Here is a 21,073-nt window from a genome sequence, read left to right on the forward strand (position 1 = left end):
CCCCTGGGGTCAATCTCCAGTATCACCGAAAACACAACAAAAAAAGCAACATGACTGCTTGAGGGCAACTTCACTGAATTCTGATTATAGGAACAAAAGAACTGAGGTGCAGATCACCAAGAGGAATATATAATAAGGAATTTCAAAACAGTATCAAGAAACTAAAAAATCAGAATAAGAAGAGCCTTATAAAAAAAAAAAAAAACCTTAAAACATTAAAGAGAAGTGATGTCCAAGACTTCTGATTTGCTATTATAAGAATACCTTGCTAAGTAAGTTCAGAAGTCTCTTTACCAAGAAATTTAGAAATAGAATAATGCTAGTACTAAGTGATTATAGCTGATATTGTTGTATAGAGTACTAGCCAAATGTTAAAGCAGACTTAGATGACTTGAACTTATGTCTAATGGTCATCATTGGAAAACAGTGTGGTTTCCTATTACTGTTAGATATGAGGTATCCCCAAAAGCTCATGTGTGGGACAATGTAAGAATTTTCAGAGGTGAAATGATTAGGTTATGTTTTAGCTGGGTGGTAGCTGTAGTCAGTTAGGGTGTGGCTGGAGGAGGTGGGTCACTGGGGGTTTGCCTTTGTGGTTTATATTTTGTTCTCTCTTGCTTAAAATATTACAGAATTTTCTAGAGTGGCCCAAAGTAGGGTAACCTGCCCTATAACTTGCTTTAGCTAACACCTTTTTTATATACATTACCTATGTGAGGTGAACTTAACAACTTTTCTATTGGTGTGAGGTATCAAAGTTAATATTTAACATTTAAAGGTTTGCTCTCAAATTATTCCTCTAAAGTTTTATAACTGAATTAAATGTGTAGTGCATATCTGATAAATGTTTTGAAATGTCACCAAGAACATGAGCATGCTTCCACATCATCCAAAGGTAATAAATACTAATCTAAAAACATTTTCTGAAAATGGACAGTTTTCTACCAATTTAAAGAGGAACAAACTTGCTACTTTTATAAGTTCTCTTCACATTCCTGGCTGCCTTGTCTTATGTCTAAGAGAACCACAGTCCATTTGTTAAAAGTTGAAGAAAGTATTCAGTTGTAGAGAGAAACCCCTTACTTTTAGAAAGTCATTCACTTGAGTTTCTCTTCCTACTTCTTCTTGGGGAAGAGTTATCAGTTATTAATGATAGAGGCATAGAGTGTTTTCTTAAAAATCAGGTATGTATCTTAACATTCACTCTTAAAAACGTTTTAAAGGGCGCTTTTTTTTTTTTTTTTTGCCTATTATTGTCAGCAAACAGAATACTCGTCCCCTGTCATCCCTATCATTGACAGAATATGTATCAAAAGATGAGAGACTGAGTTGAGAAAGAATGGAAACTAGATGGGCAAAATCTTCCTTAATATATATAGTCTAAAAAAGTCTACAAGTTCTTAATATATTCACCATATGGAAGTTGGCACAGTTGTAATCACAAGTTAGCTATTAACTATCTTCAGACAAGTTACTTCACCTCTTTGAAAATATTATATTTTGTCATACATAAAAGAAAGGGGATATTTTCTAAGGTACCTTCTGACTATAAAATGCACTTTAATACTTTTCTCTAAGAATAAAAGACAATAAGTATTACTATCCTTTATAATAGTATAATGCTAAGGGGGTAAAAGTCTATCAATTAGGCAAAGTTTATTTAAAATCATAGAAATTAATCATATAATGTGATGTCTGAGTATATAAGATAGGAAGTTTCCTATTTTAGTTATGGTATGTATTTTATTTCTTACCACCACTTTTGTAGCTTGAGCTGGTTTCCACTGTACAAGCGTGACTCCGCCACACAGCATAAAAACTGAAATCCATTGTAATTTGCTGAGTGTCCGGTTTAACATTAAAACAGTACATAAAGCAGTGCAGGGAATCTTCAATTGGTAGGTGACCTGGAAACAAAAACAATTAATTAATAAATTCAGCAAAAATTAGCCTCTAACACAAATATATTATTTCTGATGCCATTAACAGAAGTATTGAGAAAAAATATTTCATAACATGAAGAATAAAAACCTTCCTACTCTAAAAGTATTTTTTAAAATTCAGAGCCTTTGATTATCACTAATGCCGCTTACCTGGTATACTGCTGCATCCAGATTGCTAAGAGCTAGGAAAGCCATGTTGTTCTGAACGGCATACACTAACGATGGCACACTTAACTTCATCAGTTCCTTGGGGCTCCCCAAGACGTTTTCACTTAAAGATGTCTTGAATCTACCCAGACTACCAGTTTCTCTTTGAAAAGAAAAGTAGGAGATGAAAGGGTGGTAAGGTAGAAAATTTTAAAACATGGTTTAATAAGATTCCTATCACATAGGATAGTAATACTGTGTTAGGTCTACTGATATAATGTAGCACACTTTAAAAAATAATTTCCAACTATTCAAAGAAGCATACTAATGATAACATTCCCATTTTGAAAATTAAAATTTCCCAAGCACATGCTGTAATTGTAATTCCAGCTACTCAAGAAGCTGAGGCAGAAGGATTCCAAGTTTCAGGCCAGCCTAGCCAATTTAGCAAGACCCTTTATGAAAATAAAAATTTTAAAGAGCTGCAATGTAGCTCAATGCTACATAGAGGACCCCTGGGGTTGAATTCTCAGTACCATAAAAAATATTTTTAAAAAATTTAAAATTCTGCTTTTGTTATTAATTTTTTTTTTTTTTTTTTTTTTTTACTTCCTCTCCCTCAATCCTCCCTCTCCCATGAGGGATCCAATCCTTACCCAGGGCCTACCAGGCTATTTTCAAAAACTGGGTTGTAAAGACTGATATGGGAGCTCCATCATTATTAATTTCTATGTGATGATAACTAGGTTCATGACCATCAACTTCTGGTCAAATATCTAGGAGTTTCTAAGAATATTAGGTAATAAGATATCAGGAAACAGAATTGCTAATAGAGATTACCTACTTAAAAAATCCTCTGCCACTTTACCATATTGCATTAAGTTCAGTCTTTTAATTGATCAGACCATATTTTTAATAGTCTTTTTTTTCCAAATTACACTTTAAGAGCAAAAAAAGAAAAAGGCTACAATAGAATGGAAGTTACTTAGATTAGTGATCAAGTCAACATTATTTGTAAATTAACTTTGCTTATAAAATAGACAATAAATATATATGCATAGTCTCACAAAATTTAAGTCAAACCTATATAATTCTATAAGAAATCTGAATACTAATCTCAACAACAGTAACCTATATCTGTAATGTACAAAAAGTTTACTACCCAACTGCACATTGATTATGCATGCTCTTAATTATCCTTATTTTTGCTTAGGTGGATTGGCTAATCTGGCTCATATTTCCTGTACTGTAAATCAGTTTATTTATTTCCTGAAAATAAAAATAAAGCAATATTTCATAATAAGCATCAATATCTCCCAAAAAGTGCTTTATCAAAATGGTTCTGAATGTAACATACAATACCCTTATTGAGGGCCATAATACTGTTTTGGTAAAATAGCTCTATTTTATGGTAATCAGAATGTGCCTCTGTATTTTGGGTTAACAAATTAAAATCAACAGCTGCAAACTCAATTTTTCATATTTAAATAATGGAAAAATAATTAAGTTCTGAGGGTAAGCAAAACTTCATTATGTCAAATTTATACCTATAGCATTAGTCTAACCCCCAAGAAAATGATTAAGACAGTAAATTTGGCCTAGACCACAGAAACAAAACTTATCCTTCTTAATTACACATCATTTTTTACTGCCAAATTCAACAACCTCCAACTTGTTAGTGAACTACAACCTATAGCAGAAGTGGGGAGGGGAATACCAAAAGGATTGTTCTACTGAAAAGATTTGGCTTTTGTTTTTGTTTTGTGGTACTGGGGATAGAACCCAGGACCTTGTCCATGGTAGGCAAGCACCCCGCCATTGAGCTATACCCCAACTCTTTGTTGCTTCTTTAAAAAATTTCAGATGTCTTACTTACTTTCTTGACATGTTAAAGGGAGTATAGGGAATAATTTTTTTTAAAAGAATGTTTTCTCAATTATAAATTTGTAGGAAAAAAAATTAAAGTAAAAAAAAGTGCCACAGAGGTCTAACCAACCCAAGAAACCATCTTTAATGATGATGAGTTAGGAAACATAAGTAAACATAATTCACTAACCAGAATCACATGAAATCATACAGGCTATGTGAAGTACAGGAAACTACTTTTAGAAGGGTAAAATCGGAGTAGCACACCCTAAAGGAACTACTGAGGTCTCATTTGTACAAATACCTCCATACTCCACCTCCTCCTGTATCCATTTATCTCTAACAAAAAGCTCTTCTAGCTGACTTCATAGGTTACAACATAGTGGCTATTCCTTTCCTTAATCACCAGCTACGGGCAATGCCACTTTACCTCCACCCCTCAGAGATAGAAACCTTCATGGTACTAGTGGCTTTTTTGGCTGTCCAGAGAACAGAGTTGGCCTCTGTACTGTCAGAATATGGGTCACTTAAGGATCAAATTGCTAGTCTGTATAACCACAAGACCTGGATGAATAAAGGTTGTGTGATCCCTTTCCTCCCTGTCAATTTTTCTATATCTTACCTCCCACTTTTTCAGTTTTTACATAAGAAGTAGGGCTTTGCAGACAATCTGGTAACTCTTTTTCCTTCAATGTAACGAACCAATAAAGTGCTGTGTAAGGATTAACCACCATTTTTTCATCTTTTTTGGCCATACATAATCTACTTATTGGATGCTTAAAAGCTATTTTTCTTCAGAATCAGAAAGGTTTAGGTATCTTTTTCTGGCACCTTCTCTAATACAGATAGTACAGAAGCCAAAGTATACCAGAATTCTAATTACTAGAAAGCTCCAATTTCACTGCAGTACCTCAGAATTATAGCAACATTACATAATTATACATAAGATAGTTTTGAAATAAGTTACAGAAGCTTAAGACCAAAAGTTCAAGAACAACAACAACAACCAAAAAAGTAGAAAGACTTAGGAGGTATATGGAAAAATAAGTGGAAATCTTACCACACAAAGTTTAAAAGAAGGGGTATTATTAAGTATTAATCAGATGAAATCCTGCTAATTTATTAAGAGTACAGACTTACAGCTACTTAGCTTTACTCACTAAAGTTTATTAAAAAAAAAATAAATGAAAGTAACAGGAACAAATACCTACCAGAAAATACTAGTAAATCACCTTTCCTTTTGTTTTACTATTAAGAAACAATTGATGCTAAATATACTACAGCCTAATATACTATAGAAATAATAAATAAAACCTAAAGGTTGTTTATCCTGGCTTTTTTTTTGGGGGGGGGGGGAGTCAAATCAAAAATACCTTTTTTTTGAGAATTTTTTAATATTTATTTTTTAGTTTTTGGCGGACACAACATCTTTGTTTGTATGTGGTGCTGAGGATCGAACCCGGGCCGCACGCATGCCAGGCGAGCGCACTACCACTTGAGCCACATCCCCAGCCCCAAAAATACCTTTTAATAAATACCTTTTGTTAAAAATGAATTTATTAAATTTAATAGGAAGAAAAAAAAAGCCATCCTGGAGGCATCAACAATACCTGAATTTAAATTATATTACAGGGCTATGGTAGTGGCATAAAAAATAGACACATAGACCAGTGGTATAGAATAGAAGACACATAGATAAACCTACACAGATAATAGTCATCTATCTGATCCTGGACAAAGGTGCCAAAAACACACATTGGAGAAAAGACAGCCTTTTTAACAAATGGTGCTGGGAAAAAAATGGTTATCCATCTGTAGAAGACTGAAACTAGACCCTTATCTCTCACCCTGCACAAAAATCAACTCAAAATGGATCAAAGACCTCAGAATTAGACCAGAAACTATGCAGCTCAGAAGAAAACAAAGAGTCAACACTCTAGTACACTCTAAATGACTTTCTCAAAAGGACCTCTAAAGCTCAGGAAATAATGCTTAGAGTTAATAAATGGGATGGCATGAAATTAACAAGCTGTATAGCAGAGGAAATAATTAGGAATGTGAAGAGAGAACCTATAGAATGGGAGAATATCTTCACTAGCTACTTTTCTGACAGAGGATTCATATCTAGAATATATATAAAGAACTCAAAAACACCCAACAAATCAAATAACACAATTAATAGACAAATGAATTAAAGACGTTTCTCAGAAGAAATGTAAGTGGCCAACAAGTATGTGAAAAAATATTCATCATCATTAGCAATTAGGGAAATGCAAATCAAACTACACCAAGATTTCATCTGGCACCAGTCATAGTAGCAGTCATCAAGAATGCAAATAATAATAAATGGTGTAGAGGATGTAGAGGAAAAAAAGAACACTTTTTTTACACTGTTGGTGGGATTATAAATTAGTACAACCACTTAAAGAAAATCAGGATGGAGTTTCCTTAAAAGACTAGGCATACAAAGACCATATGACCACTATACCACTCATTGGTATTTATTGAATTAAAGTCATCATACTGCAATGATAAATGCACACCTATGTTTATAGCAGCAGAATCCACAATAACCAAACTATGGAACCAGTCTAGGTTCCATCCATGGATAAATGGATAAAGAAAATATGGTACAAATGCACAATGGACTTTTATTCAGCCATAAAGAAAAAGAAATTATGTCATTTGCAGGACAAAGAATGGGACTAGAGACCATATGTTAAGTGAAATAAGCCAAACTCAAAAAAGATCAAGGGTCATATGTTTTCTCTCATATGTGGAAGCTAAGAGAGGGAGGAAAAAGGAAAAAAAAAAAAAGTGGGGGCAGAGATCTCATGAAAATCAAAGGAAGATCATTAAAGGAAAGGGACCAGGAACAGGGATAAAAAGTGGGGAGGGGAGGAGGAAGTGCTAGGAAGTGATATTGGCCAAATTGTATATTGTGTGCATGTATGAATATGCAACAAATCCATCACTATGTACAACTACAATACATCAATTTAAAAATGTGGAAAGAGGAAAAAAACAAATGACTTTGCTAGAATATTATATCATGAAAAAGCTTTTTAGATATAGTCTTTCCCTATTAAATTTCCTACTTGAACTATTTATTTGATTCTTATCATTGGAATAGAATTCATGTGCAACCTTTTGTTACCTGAAGAAGTCCTGAAGCTCCATGTTGAATGCAGAGATATTCCACTGATGCCTCCCCACCTAAATTTACTATCAACTGACTGAAACCAATTCTTTCTGACCTATTTTTGGGTCAAAAACAGGCCTCATTCTTCCAACTCTTGATCTGATGAGAACTACTAGAAGGCATAAAATCCTGGGCTAATTTACCGAGGCACTGTAAAAAATGAAGGCAGCACAAGTTACTTGTGAGGGTAAGAAATTTTAATTTTGTTTACAAATTTCTTATCATCTGCAAAGTTTAATATATTTAACTCACATAAAAGATTTTGAGTGGCTAGGTATAAAAATCAATAATGTGGTTAATTAAAATCAATAATGTGGTCAATTTGAGGACAATAATACCCACCATATGAGACATACGACTCTTACTTCCCATGACCCTGAACCCATTATAGCATTTGTACAAAGAGTTAGTGAAACACAATCCCACAAGAGAAAAAAATAGATCTAGAAAATCTGTAACATAGGTATTTGACAGCTCCATTAATTTATTCTAGATAATATTGTAAAAGAGTAAAAGAATCTTCTCTGATCTTAATATAGGTAAGTAGTTCAAAGATTTAAGATACATTTGGTTTATTACTAAGACACACCCAAAGTGTACATACGTTAACATTTACACATCTGCTAGGTTTAGTCTTCATAGATTGTGGTGAGTAGCAAACAATAAAAAGTTGACTTTGTCCTAAGGTGGTTTCACTTCCCTTTCTGTCCACCAACAGAGACTGGTGTATATGGTACACCCATATATGGAATCCATGCAGCTTTAAAGAACGAGGCAGATTTCTAATGGATTGACATGACACAAATGCGTGAAAAAGTGTAAAAAAGATAAAATATTTAATTATAAAAAAAGAAAATACAGTGTATCTCACATTATCCAGCAATCACTTCCACATAACTAGTATTCATCAATTAGACCATATAAACCTTATCTATCCAAGTAGCTATCCATTAATTCTTCCCCACATCCTCTTTTTTATATTTGCAGTTCTAACTTAACTTCTGATTGAAATAAGTATAATTCCATATTCCAAAAGTTATAAGTAACTGCAATAGCTCTAAGTAAAACCAATAAGAATGCAAGAATCCTAAATTAAGTAGAAACAGAAACCAAAAATACCTGTCATTATTTCAAATGAATAATGAAATTATATTGAAAAGGGAAAAAGAATTAACCAAAATATCCTAAAACAGCATTTTTATTATATATGCTCTAAAACTAGAAACAAAAACCACTACTACAAACACTGAACTTTAGTTAGTAGGTGTATTTTTCAAAAGTATGCATTAGAAATTCTGAAACTATTATGTATTCTAGGATTGAAAAATAAATATCTTGAAGATAATGGAAGCTAGATTCATAACCATTATGAGTAAAGGGAAGGTTAGAAAACTCTGAAGTGCTGAATCATATGTAACTCATTGTTATACAGAGATATAGATAGGCGTGTGTGTATACACACATGCATATATTCCCTAACTATTTGCTGAAAGGTCTAGAAGCAAGGATAATGTAGTAGCAATATGACCACCTAGTGTCTAGATTCTGGTTTCTAAATACCATTCTGGAGGGAAAAAAAAGAAAGGAACAAGAAATCCTTGAAGAAATGTATGGTTCAGGGTTGAAGCACTAAAAATACAAATAAACCTTCAAAACTTGCTATGCTAAAAAGTTCAGTTCAGAGACTAATGGGGCAGGGAGGGGGGGTGTACTAAGGCTCAAAATAATAATAATAATGAATTCTAACCCATACAATAAAATAATCCATTAGTCCATGGGGCTGGTAGGGAGCTCTTCAGAGTAGAAAAACAATGAATAAATGCACAGGGAATATTGAGATATTAGGAAATGATGGCATATTAGGAATTCTTTTTATGGAGGGAGGGGGTTACTGGGGATTGAACTCAGGGGCACTCAACCATTGAGCCACATCCCCAGCCCTATTTGGTCTTTTATTTAGAGACACGAATCAATGAGTTGCTTAACACCTTGTATTTGCTGAGGCTGGCCTTGAACTCACAATCCTGCCTCAGCCTCCTGAGCTGCTGGGATTACAGGCATGCACCACCATACCTGGCATCAGGAATTCATTTGACAGTATCAATGGACAATAAGACTAATGGATAAAAGCATAATGGTAAAGAGAATATTTAGCTAGTCTCGAACTATCTCACCATAAGATACTTGTTAATTACAACAAGGAAATTGGTAACTTCAGAGAAACCCAACAGATACTACCTTAATCAAGAAATCAAAGTTAAATCAATAGAAACAGGACTAATAGATGGCATGTACATCATAATATGTTGCACTGAGAAGGACGCATCTTTCTGTAATATTCCTACACCCCCCCCAAAAAAAAAAACCCTAAATGTAATCTTAAGAGGCAGTCAACAAATTAATTTGAAAGATATTATACAAAATAAATGGCCCATGCCATTTAACAGTGTTAAGGACACATGAAAAAGAAAGAAGGAACTGTGTGAGATTAATGGAAGCTAGATATATGACAACTAAATGCAGAGTGGGATCCTGGAGTGGACTGCAATTCAGTAAAAATAATTTTACTAGAAAGGACATTAGCAGGGCAACTGACAGAATTTATCTAAGGTCTGCAAACTACATAATGGTATTGTATCAGTATTGATGTCTCAAATTTGATAATTATAATCGAATGACCTTATTCTAAAAGTATGCTTTATCATATGTGTCATGTGCTATAGACCAAATATTTGCTTATGTATCCCCTGCCCCCAATTTATATATTGATGCCCCAAATTGATGGTATTTAGAGGTGGGGGGCCTTAGGTTTAGATGAAGTCGTGAAGATGAAGTCTCCAAGATGGGATTAGTGTCTTCTAAGAAGAGGAAGCTGTAGGCAAATCAGGAAAAGGGCCTTCACAGAAGCCTAAACTGCCTGCACCTTACACTTAGACCGCCCCCTCTCCCCAAGCCTCTGAATCATGGGAAATAAATGTTTACTGTTTAAGCTACCCAGTCTATGGTATTTTGTTATAGCAATCTGAGGACATATGGTAAAAATGTTAAAATTTGGAAATAATAATCTGAATTAAGACATAGGATAAACTGTTAATATTTGGAAATAAAGTTAAAATTTTAAAAAATAAATTATTGGAAACTACTTAAATGTCTAACACTTTCAAGTGCTTTTCTTTGTCCTAACTAACCAACAGACTTTTCAATTATTTCATTGTTCTGAAAAACTCGTAATTTGAAAATTAGAGATCAGACATCTTGTCTTCTACTCCTGTCACTGCCAGTTACTTTCTAGGCACTTTTGGCAAATTAAAACTTTTCCCTTAGCCTAAGATTTCTAATAAGAGCAATTAATAGCAACAGCTGACATGGACAATCAGGAATGAAATGAAAATCAGCTGTATTTACCTGCATGTTTCCTTCATCTTTCTCTAAGGGGGGACATGAAACATTGTTTCCTTAACCCAGTCTCAAATACAATGATTCCGAATGTCTGAAGGCAATAAATTTAGTTGCTGCAGTCTTAAAAAAAAGAATGTTTGGCACTTCTCATAACTGTTTGATGGTGATTAACAGCAGGTATCCTACAGTGTGTAGTTACTTGCTTTCTAAAGAAATGAAATCATGAGGTTTTTAAAAATGCATTTTTCTTTTTTTTTATATATTTTTTTTTAGTTTTAGGTGAACACAATATCTTTATTTTGTTTCTATGTGGTGCTGAGAATCGAACCCAGTGCCTCACACATGCTAGGTGAGCGTGCAACCACTTGAGCCACATCCCCAGCCCCTAAAAATGCATTTTTCACAGTAGTCATTTTTCTAGAGCAATTTTAGCTTATAGCAATAATATGTTTTAAATGGCTCCTCATATTTATCACGATTTTCTTAGCATTCATATCAAAGTATGCACCTCTGCCTTTTGTTCTTTTCCCATGGCCTGAGAAAATGTGATTTGACTTTTTCCCTAAAGAAATAAAAATAAAATCCATAGTCTCTATTGCCCCAATATATATCAGGCACTCTTCATTGAAACCAATTTCTTTCTTACATGAAGTTAAATATCCCCAAAGTTTCAAGCAAATTGCATTCATAATTTTTACTTTACTCTCTTTTAAATATTATGAATGTGCAGGGCAAAGAAGAGATGTAGGATCAGAATTAAGCTATTATCTTCCAGCATTTTAGCGGGCCAGCTATACTCTTCAGCCTACAAAGGTTTTGCCTACTAATTTGAATGTTAGGACACCCATGCCTTAGGGATTACAACCCTTCTACATCTGCCTTAGTGAAAAGATAAAGGGAAGAAAAAGAATCAAGGAGAATTAGTGTCTCAGCCATCTGACCTAGATTGCCATCATAGGTTCTGTCTAAATAGTATTTCCTAATTATAGAAACCTCTTCCACCTCAGATTCTGACAGATTGACCTTTCATTTAAAACATGGGCACTATAGTTGATTGTCCCCCAGATACCATATGTTAAAAGCCTGATCTCCAGCTTGGTGTTATTGGTGGTAGAATCTTAAAGATGTGTGGCCTGGTGGGAAGCCCTTAAATCATTGAGGGCATGCCTTTGAAGGGGACAATGGGACTCCAGCCCTTCATTGCTCTCTATCGCTTCCTGGCCATGAGGTGAGTAGCTTTATTCCACCGTGTATTGCTGCTAGGATTTGCTGCCTTATTACAGAAACAAAAGCAAAGGGCCAACCTATCATGGACTGCAAAGTCTAAATATGAACCAGACTAAACCTTTCTTTTTATAAGTTGATTATCTCAGGTATTTTGTTATAGTGACAGAAAGTTAAGAAACACTGGCTCTGGAACCTAAATAATTTGGGCAGGTCAATCTGCTAGAGATTATATTATCCCTTTTCAGGCTCAAAGTTCTCATTCTTCAGATCCCTAAAGGTTCACCAGGAATTATCACTGAAGCTTCAACTACCTATGCTTAAATTATTGGCACCCAAAGAGTCTAATCTATTCTCTTTGATTGACCTTATATTTACCCTAGCATGCTCAAATTACTTCTTCACAAAGTTCTAAAGCAGTAACCTCAGATCAGACTTACTCTCCTGATTATTCTTAAAGAAACTAACTTCCACTTGTTGAAACAGACTGCATCTGTTTTTTTTTTTTAGAGAGAGAGAGAATTTTTTAATATTTATTTTTAGTTTTCTGTGGACACAACATCTTTATTTTATTTTTATGTGGTGCTGAGGATCAAACCCAGCGCCCTGCGCATGCCAGGTGAGCGCGTTACCACTTGAGCCACATCCCCAGCGCATGATGTATTTTTTATATTTGTTCTGGGGTTTCTAGCTATCCTGTTCAGAAAAGAGAACGCTTTAACATGTATGAAGTCAAATGACATAAGTATGAAAACTTTTTACAAAACCACTCTTTTTAACAATCTATTTTAATCCTATGTTATTAAATACTTTTTATGTGATAAGGACTCTCAGATTTATTTATTCAATCCAGACCTGTCTTCTGAATTCCAGACCCATTAAATCAAACTGCCTGTTCTCCATGCCCACTTAGATGTCTCAATGTCCTTAAAAACTTTATATTATATCTACTCAAAATTAAATTGTTAGTATTTTCTTTTCCCCAAATCTGTTTTTCTTCCTGTCTCAGAAAAAAGCAACTAACCAGGTATTATAGTAGGAAACATGGATATGATTTTGGATACTTCCCTTTCTCTTACCTTATAGTCCATCCTCCTTATTCATAGACTGTATATGTGTTAATTTTCCTACTCTCTAAAATTTATTTGTAACCCCCTAATCAATAATTTCAGTGCTCTTTCAGAGGTGCCAAAAAATCACATCACCCAACATGCACATTATTGCCACATTTTTCATAATTTTAATGCTTTCTGTTAGTCCTTTTGCTGTTTAAAATGGCCCCCAAGCACAGGGCTAAAGTGTTACTTAGTGTTCTAAGTGTAAGAAGGCTATAATATGGCATTATGGAAAAAATATATAATGAATAAGCTTTTTCAGACATGAATGATAGTGCTTTTGGCCATGAGTTTAATGATTATTAATCAACAATGTGTATTAAATGTGTTAGATTTCTGTTACTATATAGCAAAATACCTGAGCTAATCATAGAGAGGGTTTATTATGGCTCATATTTATGGAGGTTTCAGTCTATGATTGGTTTACTCCATTGCTTTTAGCTAGGCCAGCATATCATGGTTAGAGTGCATGGCAGAGCAAAACCACCCATCTAATGGTCAGGAAAAAAAGAGAAGAAGAGGAAAGCAGCATCCCATAGTCCCCTTCAAGGTCATGTCCTCAGTGTCCTAAAGACTTCCCAGTAGGCCCCATCTCTTAAAGAGTTCCTCTGTCTCCCAAGAGTGCCAGGCTGAGGACCAAGTCTTTAACACATGGGCCTTTAGGGGATAGTTAAGATCCAAATTACAGTGCTAAAGTGTCTTTAATGAAACACACATAAAGCAAGGTTATATATAGAACAGTTGACAAAAAACGTGACCAAAGGCTCATAGGAACCAAAACCTGTATTTCCCCTAGTAGCAACAGTTTCACATTCACTAATTCAATGCTGATGATGACTTCATAAAATATAACTCCTATAGATAATGAGAACTGACTACACAAACCCAACACTAGGTCCTATAGATTATATGTCCAGAGCAGAACTCAAATCCATTAACTTCTCTTCAATACTGTGCTGTCATCATAGGCCATTATAATAAGTTTCCCTCCTTCCCACTCAGACACTTCACTGCACTTCCAAACTGTCCAATCCATACCTTTAAAAGGGTAAATGTGACTCTCAAAGCAAAATGGGCTACCATGTTAGTCCCCAATTTAAACTGCTCAATGATTATGCTGAAGATCAAACCCCTAAATCTTTTAACAGGTCCACAAGATTACCCTTTTATACCCTGATGAATTTTTCTGCCTTAAGAATCTCTGTTCTCTTTGCACCCTCTCTACTTAATTTGTAATTCAATCTTCAGGTCTACTGCTAATTGTAACTTCCTCAAAGAGGAAACCCCCCAATCCAATAAAGTCCCTCTGTTATATTTGTTTACAGTACTTTCTACTTTTCCTTCATAATACCACCAACTTTTTTCTTATTATTATATTTGGTCTCCAATATACCATAAATTCTATGAGGGTAGAACTATGCCTTTTTAGTTTGCAACTTTACTTCTTGCATCTAGAACAGTGTTAAGCTTATAATTTTAGCTTGATAAATATCTGCTAAATAAATGAATGAACCTAACTACCCCATTACCTTTTTTTTCCCCCAATCCTAAAAACTGAACTCAGAGCCTCACACATACTAGGCAAGCACTTCACCAATGAGCTACATTCCCAACCCTTATTTTATTGTGAGATGGCCTCACTAAGTTGCTCAGCCTGCCCTCAAACAGGATTCTTCTTCCACATCCTCCCAAGTAGCTGAGATTTCAGACATACACCAATGCACAGGATCCACTACATTTTATTAACAATATCTTGAAACAATCTTAGCATGATTATATGTTTAAAATGTTTGGAGGAATGAAGCACTGATTATTTGGATGTGGCAGTGATATTTCTCTGTACTTGAAATTTAATTATAAAATGCTAAGAATTGCTGGTGCCACTTCAATGAGTCTCTGTCCTCCAACCCTATCTACAATTATATATAATATAAAATGATACAGATTTTAATAATTAGCCAAGACTAAACATATTATTAAGTAAAAAAGCATTACTTAAGGACCATGCTAAATAAACAGCCAAGCTGAAGGATTCTATAATGAGATTAAACTTTGCATAGTTCAAATAAAATTGAAGTTCTAGGATAATAGTTGTGTCAACTCCACAAAATTGTTGTAGTTCATAATAGGGTAAGAGTGGGTAGAAAGCAAAAAGCTTTGACTTCATTTAAAAGTTTTTTCCACTTAAATAGTAACCCAAGACCTTTAGTTATTTCTAATGTAATCCTTCTACATTCTCCCATAATATCTCAACATTGTCATCCTTACCATCAAACGATAACAGTATTACTTCCATTTTAAATACAAAGAAAAAACTAATTTCACCATTTAGCTCTAGAAAATTATTTTAACATTATATAAGAAACAGCTTTCAAATATAACAATTTTTATTACTTGTGTATAACAGACCATCTCATAAATTTTTCAAGTAACAAATATTTTCTGTGATAGAAATCTCACCATCACAGCAAAGTACTGACATCCAAACTGTGTTTTTTAACAAACTATTTAACACCTTGTCTGCCTTTGAACTACTTATGTTTTTAAAATGACCTGCTTTTACATGTACACAAAGAAATGTTGGTGTTGAAGTGTCTTTTTTGACTTTCTTGCACACTTCATACCACTAAACCTAGAAGTTTTCCATTTGCAGCAACTCTTAACTATCCAATACATTCTTAGTGGCCAAAAGAGTCTTATTATTTTATTCATCTTTCTCATAATCCAGTTGCTTCAGGTGAATTATTACAAGCTAGTTGTCCTTTCAAATACACAACCAATTTTCAGCATTTTCACTATGTATCTTTCCCAAACTGATAGTTGTACTTTAGTTTCATTATCCATTCTTATCATATATTGCTGAAGAAGCAATCACAATGTTCTATAACATTTCATTTTGCAGCCACAAATCTGTGACCTCATAATTTGAAATAATTCTTTATCTTTCACTCTTTTACCATTTCTGTAAGTTAATATTTTCAGATATCCTCATAAAAGTAAACCCAAAAATGTTCCCCAAAAAAACATTTTTCTTGTATGAATATTTGGTATTCAGTTTTTAACCAACATATTCTGAATAAATAGTATTTTTTCAGTAAATTTCTCCATGAAAATTAATAGTTAGCCTAAAATTTACTAGTTTCAAATGCATTTCACTTATTTCACACTAAGTTTTTTTTTTTATGTATGTGCTTGCTTTTCTAATAAATTTCTTGTGTTTTAAATTATTCTTCTCCATGACCAAATTCTTGATAGTTACATAAAATTAAATGTCAAAACCAAAACTCTATCTCATAATTCTTTACTTTTTTACTGACTGTGCCTGGTCTTTGTGTGCAAGTTGCTGGCAACAGACACTGCAACTATTGATTGATAATGATGATGAAGTATAGTATTTGGTTTTTCCACACTGTTGTTATTTCAGCACCATCATTTGACTAGCCTGATCAATTTTAAGAAATTTTTGTGATTTTGTTTTGACATAATTACCAAAAAAATTTTCAACAAAACCACTTAACCATACTCATAACACTGATAAATAAACAAAACTAAGAAATACTAAACACCAAACAATGCAAACCTGGAAAAGAACCAAAATAAAACAGAAAATCAATGTAGGTGGATTGGCAGAAAACTAGCACAACTGTTGTTATACCAAAGGTTTCTTACTCTCTTATTGGTTTCTAAAAATTTGTAACAGCTACAAGACAAACTGAACCATGATTTGGTCTTACAATTTAAAACAGCTAACATTATACTCTGACAGTCCTATTTAATTCCTGAGTTATAGTTTTTTGTCGCTTTGAAAGTTGGGGAACCCTATACTTTTCTTAAAAGAAGCTGTCTTGGGCTGGAGTCGTGGCTCAGTGGTACAGTGCTTGCCTAGCATGTGTGAGGCACTGGGTTCAATTCTCAGCACCACATATAAATAAATGAATAAAATAAAGGTCCATCAACATCTAAAAAATTTTTTGTTTAAAAAAAAGAGCTAAGCCTTAAGATTCTATTAATTTATGAATTCAAAGGTTGTTAAATGGAACTTGTTCTGGAATTTTAAACATGGAGATATTTGCATGTGAAACGCTGCCTTTTAAAGGTATGATTAGGGCTGGGGATGTGGCTCAAGAGGTAGCGCGCTCGCCTGGCATGCGCGCGGCCCGGGTTTGATCCTCAGCACCACATACAAACAAAGATGTTGTGTCCCCCGAAAACTAAACAATAAATATTAAAAATTCTCTCTCTCTCTCTCTCTCTCTCTCTCTCTCTTTAAAAAAATAAAAATAAAAATAAAGGTATGATTACACATCTCATTTAAAATCTTCACGTGAAAGAATTTTACATAACGCAGGATTTTACTGTACTTGCAAATCTAATAAATTACGCTTCCTCAGTATCTCTGCCTACTAGATAAGTTTTACATTCAAATATATTAAAGTCTTCTACCATCCAACTTTAAGTAATTTTTGTTCTTTTTTCCCTCCCCAAATCATTCTTTTTCACATGATCACTTGAAACCATGTGTTTACTTTTTTTGTCTCTTCCACTAAAACTATATTCCAAGAAGGGAGAGACCATATCTAGCTCATTTATAGCTATATACCAGCATTCAATATAAAAACTATCACATAGGAACTACTCAATAAAAATTTAAGAATCTAGAAATGAGTCTGGAACTATTTAAATGTAACTTGTCTATTTCTTTAAAGCCTACATACATGCTATTCCTTACCACTTCCCCACTCTCACCAATACACATTTTGAGCCTGTATGAACTATGACCTGTCCTAATGATTCAAAGAGGTCCCCATCAGCTGGGCACAGTGGCACATGTCTGTAATCCCAGCGCTTGGGAGGCTGAGGCAAGAGTATTGCAAGTTCAAAGCCAGCCTCAGCATCTTAGCGAGGCCCTAAGCAACTCAGCAAGAGCCTATCTCTAAACAACATATTAAAAGGGGCTGGGGATGTGGCTCGGTGGTTAAGTGCTCCTGGGTTCAATCCCAAGTATAAAAAAGATGTCATGAAAATCAATTAGCACAGTGCCTAGCACTTCATACAGGAAACACTTAAGAAATGTTTATTAGTATCCTTACATCCTCTATAACAGAGGTCAGCAATGTTTTCTGTAAGGGTCAAACAGTAAATATTTTAGGCTATCTGAGACATACAGTCTCTATTGCAACAAAAATAGGCAGCAAGCTGCATTTGGCCCATGGACCAGAGTTTGCCAACCCCTGGTGTAGAGCAGGGTTCTTAACCTCAGCATTACTGATATTTGGGGCTGAATAACTATTTACTGTAGAGAGCTGCTGTGGATTGTAGGATATTTAGCAGCATTCTTGCAGACTTCATAAGATGCCAACAGCATCCCCCAATCTATCCTGGAGGACAAAATCACCCCTAGTTGAGAAACACTGCTCTAAAACAATCAAACATGAAATGATGTAGCTTGAATTTTCAAATAAAGATAATACCTTAACTAAGATAGAAAATAATAATTTAACACACTGAAAGTGTTTATACTTACTTAGCTAGAAGTCCCACACTTAGCAATAACTTTATAACTTCTGTAATACACACAGCTGTGGTTGAAAAGTAGAGTTCTTTTTCTGTTGTCCTCGTGTATCTTAAAGCTATAGTATAAGCTGCAGCCACCAAGGTCATCACTGTCAAGCAGTATAACTTGAATAGTAAACTGACATTTTCTGGAAAATATGTGAAACAAAAATATTATTATAAAAATAATAATATTTTTATATACAATATTATATATATAAAAGCTAATCAATTAGTTATAGCCCAAAATGCTTTCCAATTTCTGCCACAAAATACATTTTAAACATATACATACATACATATATATTTAATTCCAGGTACTGTCCCAATGTCAGTAAACATTTCATTTCTTGTACCAGGCCCAGGCAGACCTACATATAATTTAAATGAGTACAATACATGTAGCATGTGAAATACTTCAAATCTAACTTATCTCTGGCATACCATACTTTTTAAGGCAGAAGTACTTTGTATAATCATTATTACAAAGTATTTGCCAGTTAATCTTTTTTTTTCAGTTGTAAATGGACACAATACCTTTATTTTATTTACTTATTATTTTTTAAAGTGGTGCTGAGGAATGAACCCAATGCCTTACATATGCCAAGCAAGCACTCTACCTCTGAACCACAATCCCAGCCAGCCAGTTAACTTTTGTTAACCAGAACCACACATTACATTCCATAGGTATTCCAGTTAAATGAGGTTTTTATCTAAAAGGACATGGTACCAAAGTTGGAAAATTTCCCTTTTTTTCAGCAATTTTGAGACATCAGCCACCAACACACCTCACTACCTTCTTGAAAATATAACATGAAATATTACTTTTGATGAAAAAATATATATCCTAATTATTTAGGGAAAATTATTAAGTTGTCAAAAATCCTATTTTGAAATAATACTTTCCATTAACTGAACATGAAACACAGATGACTTTACATATTAATACCACTTAGGTATAGATTTTGTTCAGTGTTCCAATTGATTGCAAGGTTCTGTGGCATACTAACTAGTTTATTATAAATTATAATTGTAATTATCTTTATGATTACAAACTTTGAAAGCAAAGCATGAAAGCAATTGCAATGTATATTTCAAATTTAAATACAGCAGAAAATAAAAAGGGATAATTGAATGACAAAATAGAACTTTTTCAAAATCAAAAATTATATCTAGCCTCTCATTTCACTGTATTAAACAAAAAATAATTCATAACAAAAAAGAGGATTAAGAACAAAGCTCTACAAAACTTGAAATGCAGGAAATACACAACTTATAGACATTCAATTTGAAAACTGCCTGCAAGTATATTTTAGCAGCTGCTATTATTCAAGCACCAGAGTCAATTCTACCATTTTAATAAAATCACAAGCTGGGTACCAGGTTTTTCTCATACTTCCTACTCTCACACTGCCAACACCCAAGGCTCAATTATTTCTTTCAAGAAAAAATTTGGGATTTCATGTAATATAAATTATAATTTATTATAATGCGATCTAGTCATGAGAATGGAATTATTTGGGAGAGGTTCTATTTTGTTTACTTAGTGTTCAAACTCCAGTATTCTGTCATGAGATCAACTGCAAGTGTTCATCTGTTTAAAAACAAAAGCAAAAAAAAAAAACATTTTTAGCTCATGGGCCATACAAAAATAAACAGGAGGCTGATTTGGCCAGTGGGTCAATGCTTCGCCAACTCTAGGTTAAGAATCAGAGAGACATGGATAGGGTGACTCCAGGCTGCTTTTGTAACTAACCTTTGTGTTAAATGTGCTGTTGTTCACTGCTTTGGAAGCCTAACCACAATTCAGAAATGACTTTTGTGGGAAAATAAAATAGGTATTTCAAAGAGATTACCTTTAAATATGTTAACATAGAATAACCTACCAAGGAAACAGTTTCTTTGATTTACATATTTCCCGAGAGTAAATTAAAAATTTGTAAGTAGCAGGCAAATTTTTAAAATTACAGGTCTTAAAGTATTATGGTAGAACAGAAGAAATGGATCTTATAACTGTTTAAGCTTTCTTTCCAAAAGATCTGACAAGCCAAAAAGCAATGTGTAAAAGGAAGTAAAGGAGACTACTACAATACTTGCTTTGTTCTAAAACTTTTCAACAGCAGGGGAAAATGTATTACTTCAAAAACGAACAGCAATAGGGCTGGAGGTATAGCTCAGTGGCAGAGCACTTGCCTAGCATAAGTGAGGGCCAGTTTCAATCCCGAAGACCTCAAAAAAAATTAATCAAAAAACAAAATAACGTTGACTTAATCAGTACAGGAGAAAGCACTTCGCTAGATTGGGGAGAGCAAACAACACTGTTGCTCATTTTTATTTGGCCTGTGAGCTCAGAATGGTTTTACATTCTTAAAAAATAGTTGAAAAAAATTTTTAAAACACTTTATACCATAAAAATTATATGACTCAAATTTCAGCATCCGTTAATAAAGTTTTATTGGAACACAGCCACACTTATCTCCTTACAATTAGTTTTGGCTACATTTTGTCCTACAACTTCAGGGCTGAGTAGTTAGACAAAGATCATCAGCCCTTTACAGAAAGTTTGCCCACCTGTGTCCTAGATTATCCATACTTTCACGAAGAGGTTAGAACTGCCAAATTCA

General features: G+C 34.0%; 2 protein-coding genes across 6 annotated transcripts in view; one reads left to right on the top strand and one right to left on the bottom strand.

Annotated features, from left to right (window-relative positions):
- The window catches only part of Rars2 (arginyl-tRNA synthetase 2, mitochondrial), a 92,102-nt gene that overhangs the window by 69,506 nt on the left and 1,523 nt on the right, over positions 1-21,073 (top strand). The gene's annotated exons all lie outside the window — the stretch shown is intronic.
- The window catches only part of Slc35a1 (solute carrier family 35 member A1), a 30,711-nt gene that overhangs the window by 7,690 nt on the left and 1,948 nt on the right, over positions 1-21,073 (bottom strand). The window contains exons 1-5 of one of the 3 annotated variants that reach the window (XM_046431752.2): positions 18,421-18,545; positions 7,763-7,940; positions 7,114-7,308; positions 2,094-2,253; positions 1,755-1,907 (exon numbers count right to left, since the gene is read on the bottom strand). In XM_046431752.2, coding sequence (XP_046287708.1) covers positions 1,755-1,907; positions 2,094-2,253; positions 7,114-7,136 — 336 coding nt within the window. In that variant the 5' untranslated portion in view covers positions 7,137-7,308; positions 7,763-7,940; positions 18,421-18,545. Of the gene's footprint in view, positions 1-1,754; positions 1,908-2,093; positions 2,254-7,113; positions 7,941-18,420; positions 18,599-21,073 lie in introns of those variants that run through there. The other 2 variants (XM_058575766.1, XM_046431742.1) reach the window with 2 other exon arrangements.

The sequence above is a fragment of the Marmota monax genome, unplaced genomic scaffold (assembly GCF_021218885.2).
Source record: "Marmota monax isolate L192 unplaced genomic scaffold, Marmota_monax_Labrador192_F-V1.1 WCK01_AAM20220418_F8-fsc00013, whole genome shotgun sequence".
Taxonomy (NCBI): domain Eukaryota; kingdom Metazoa; phylum Chordata; class Mammalia; order Rodentia; family Sciuridae; genus Marmota; species Marmota monax.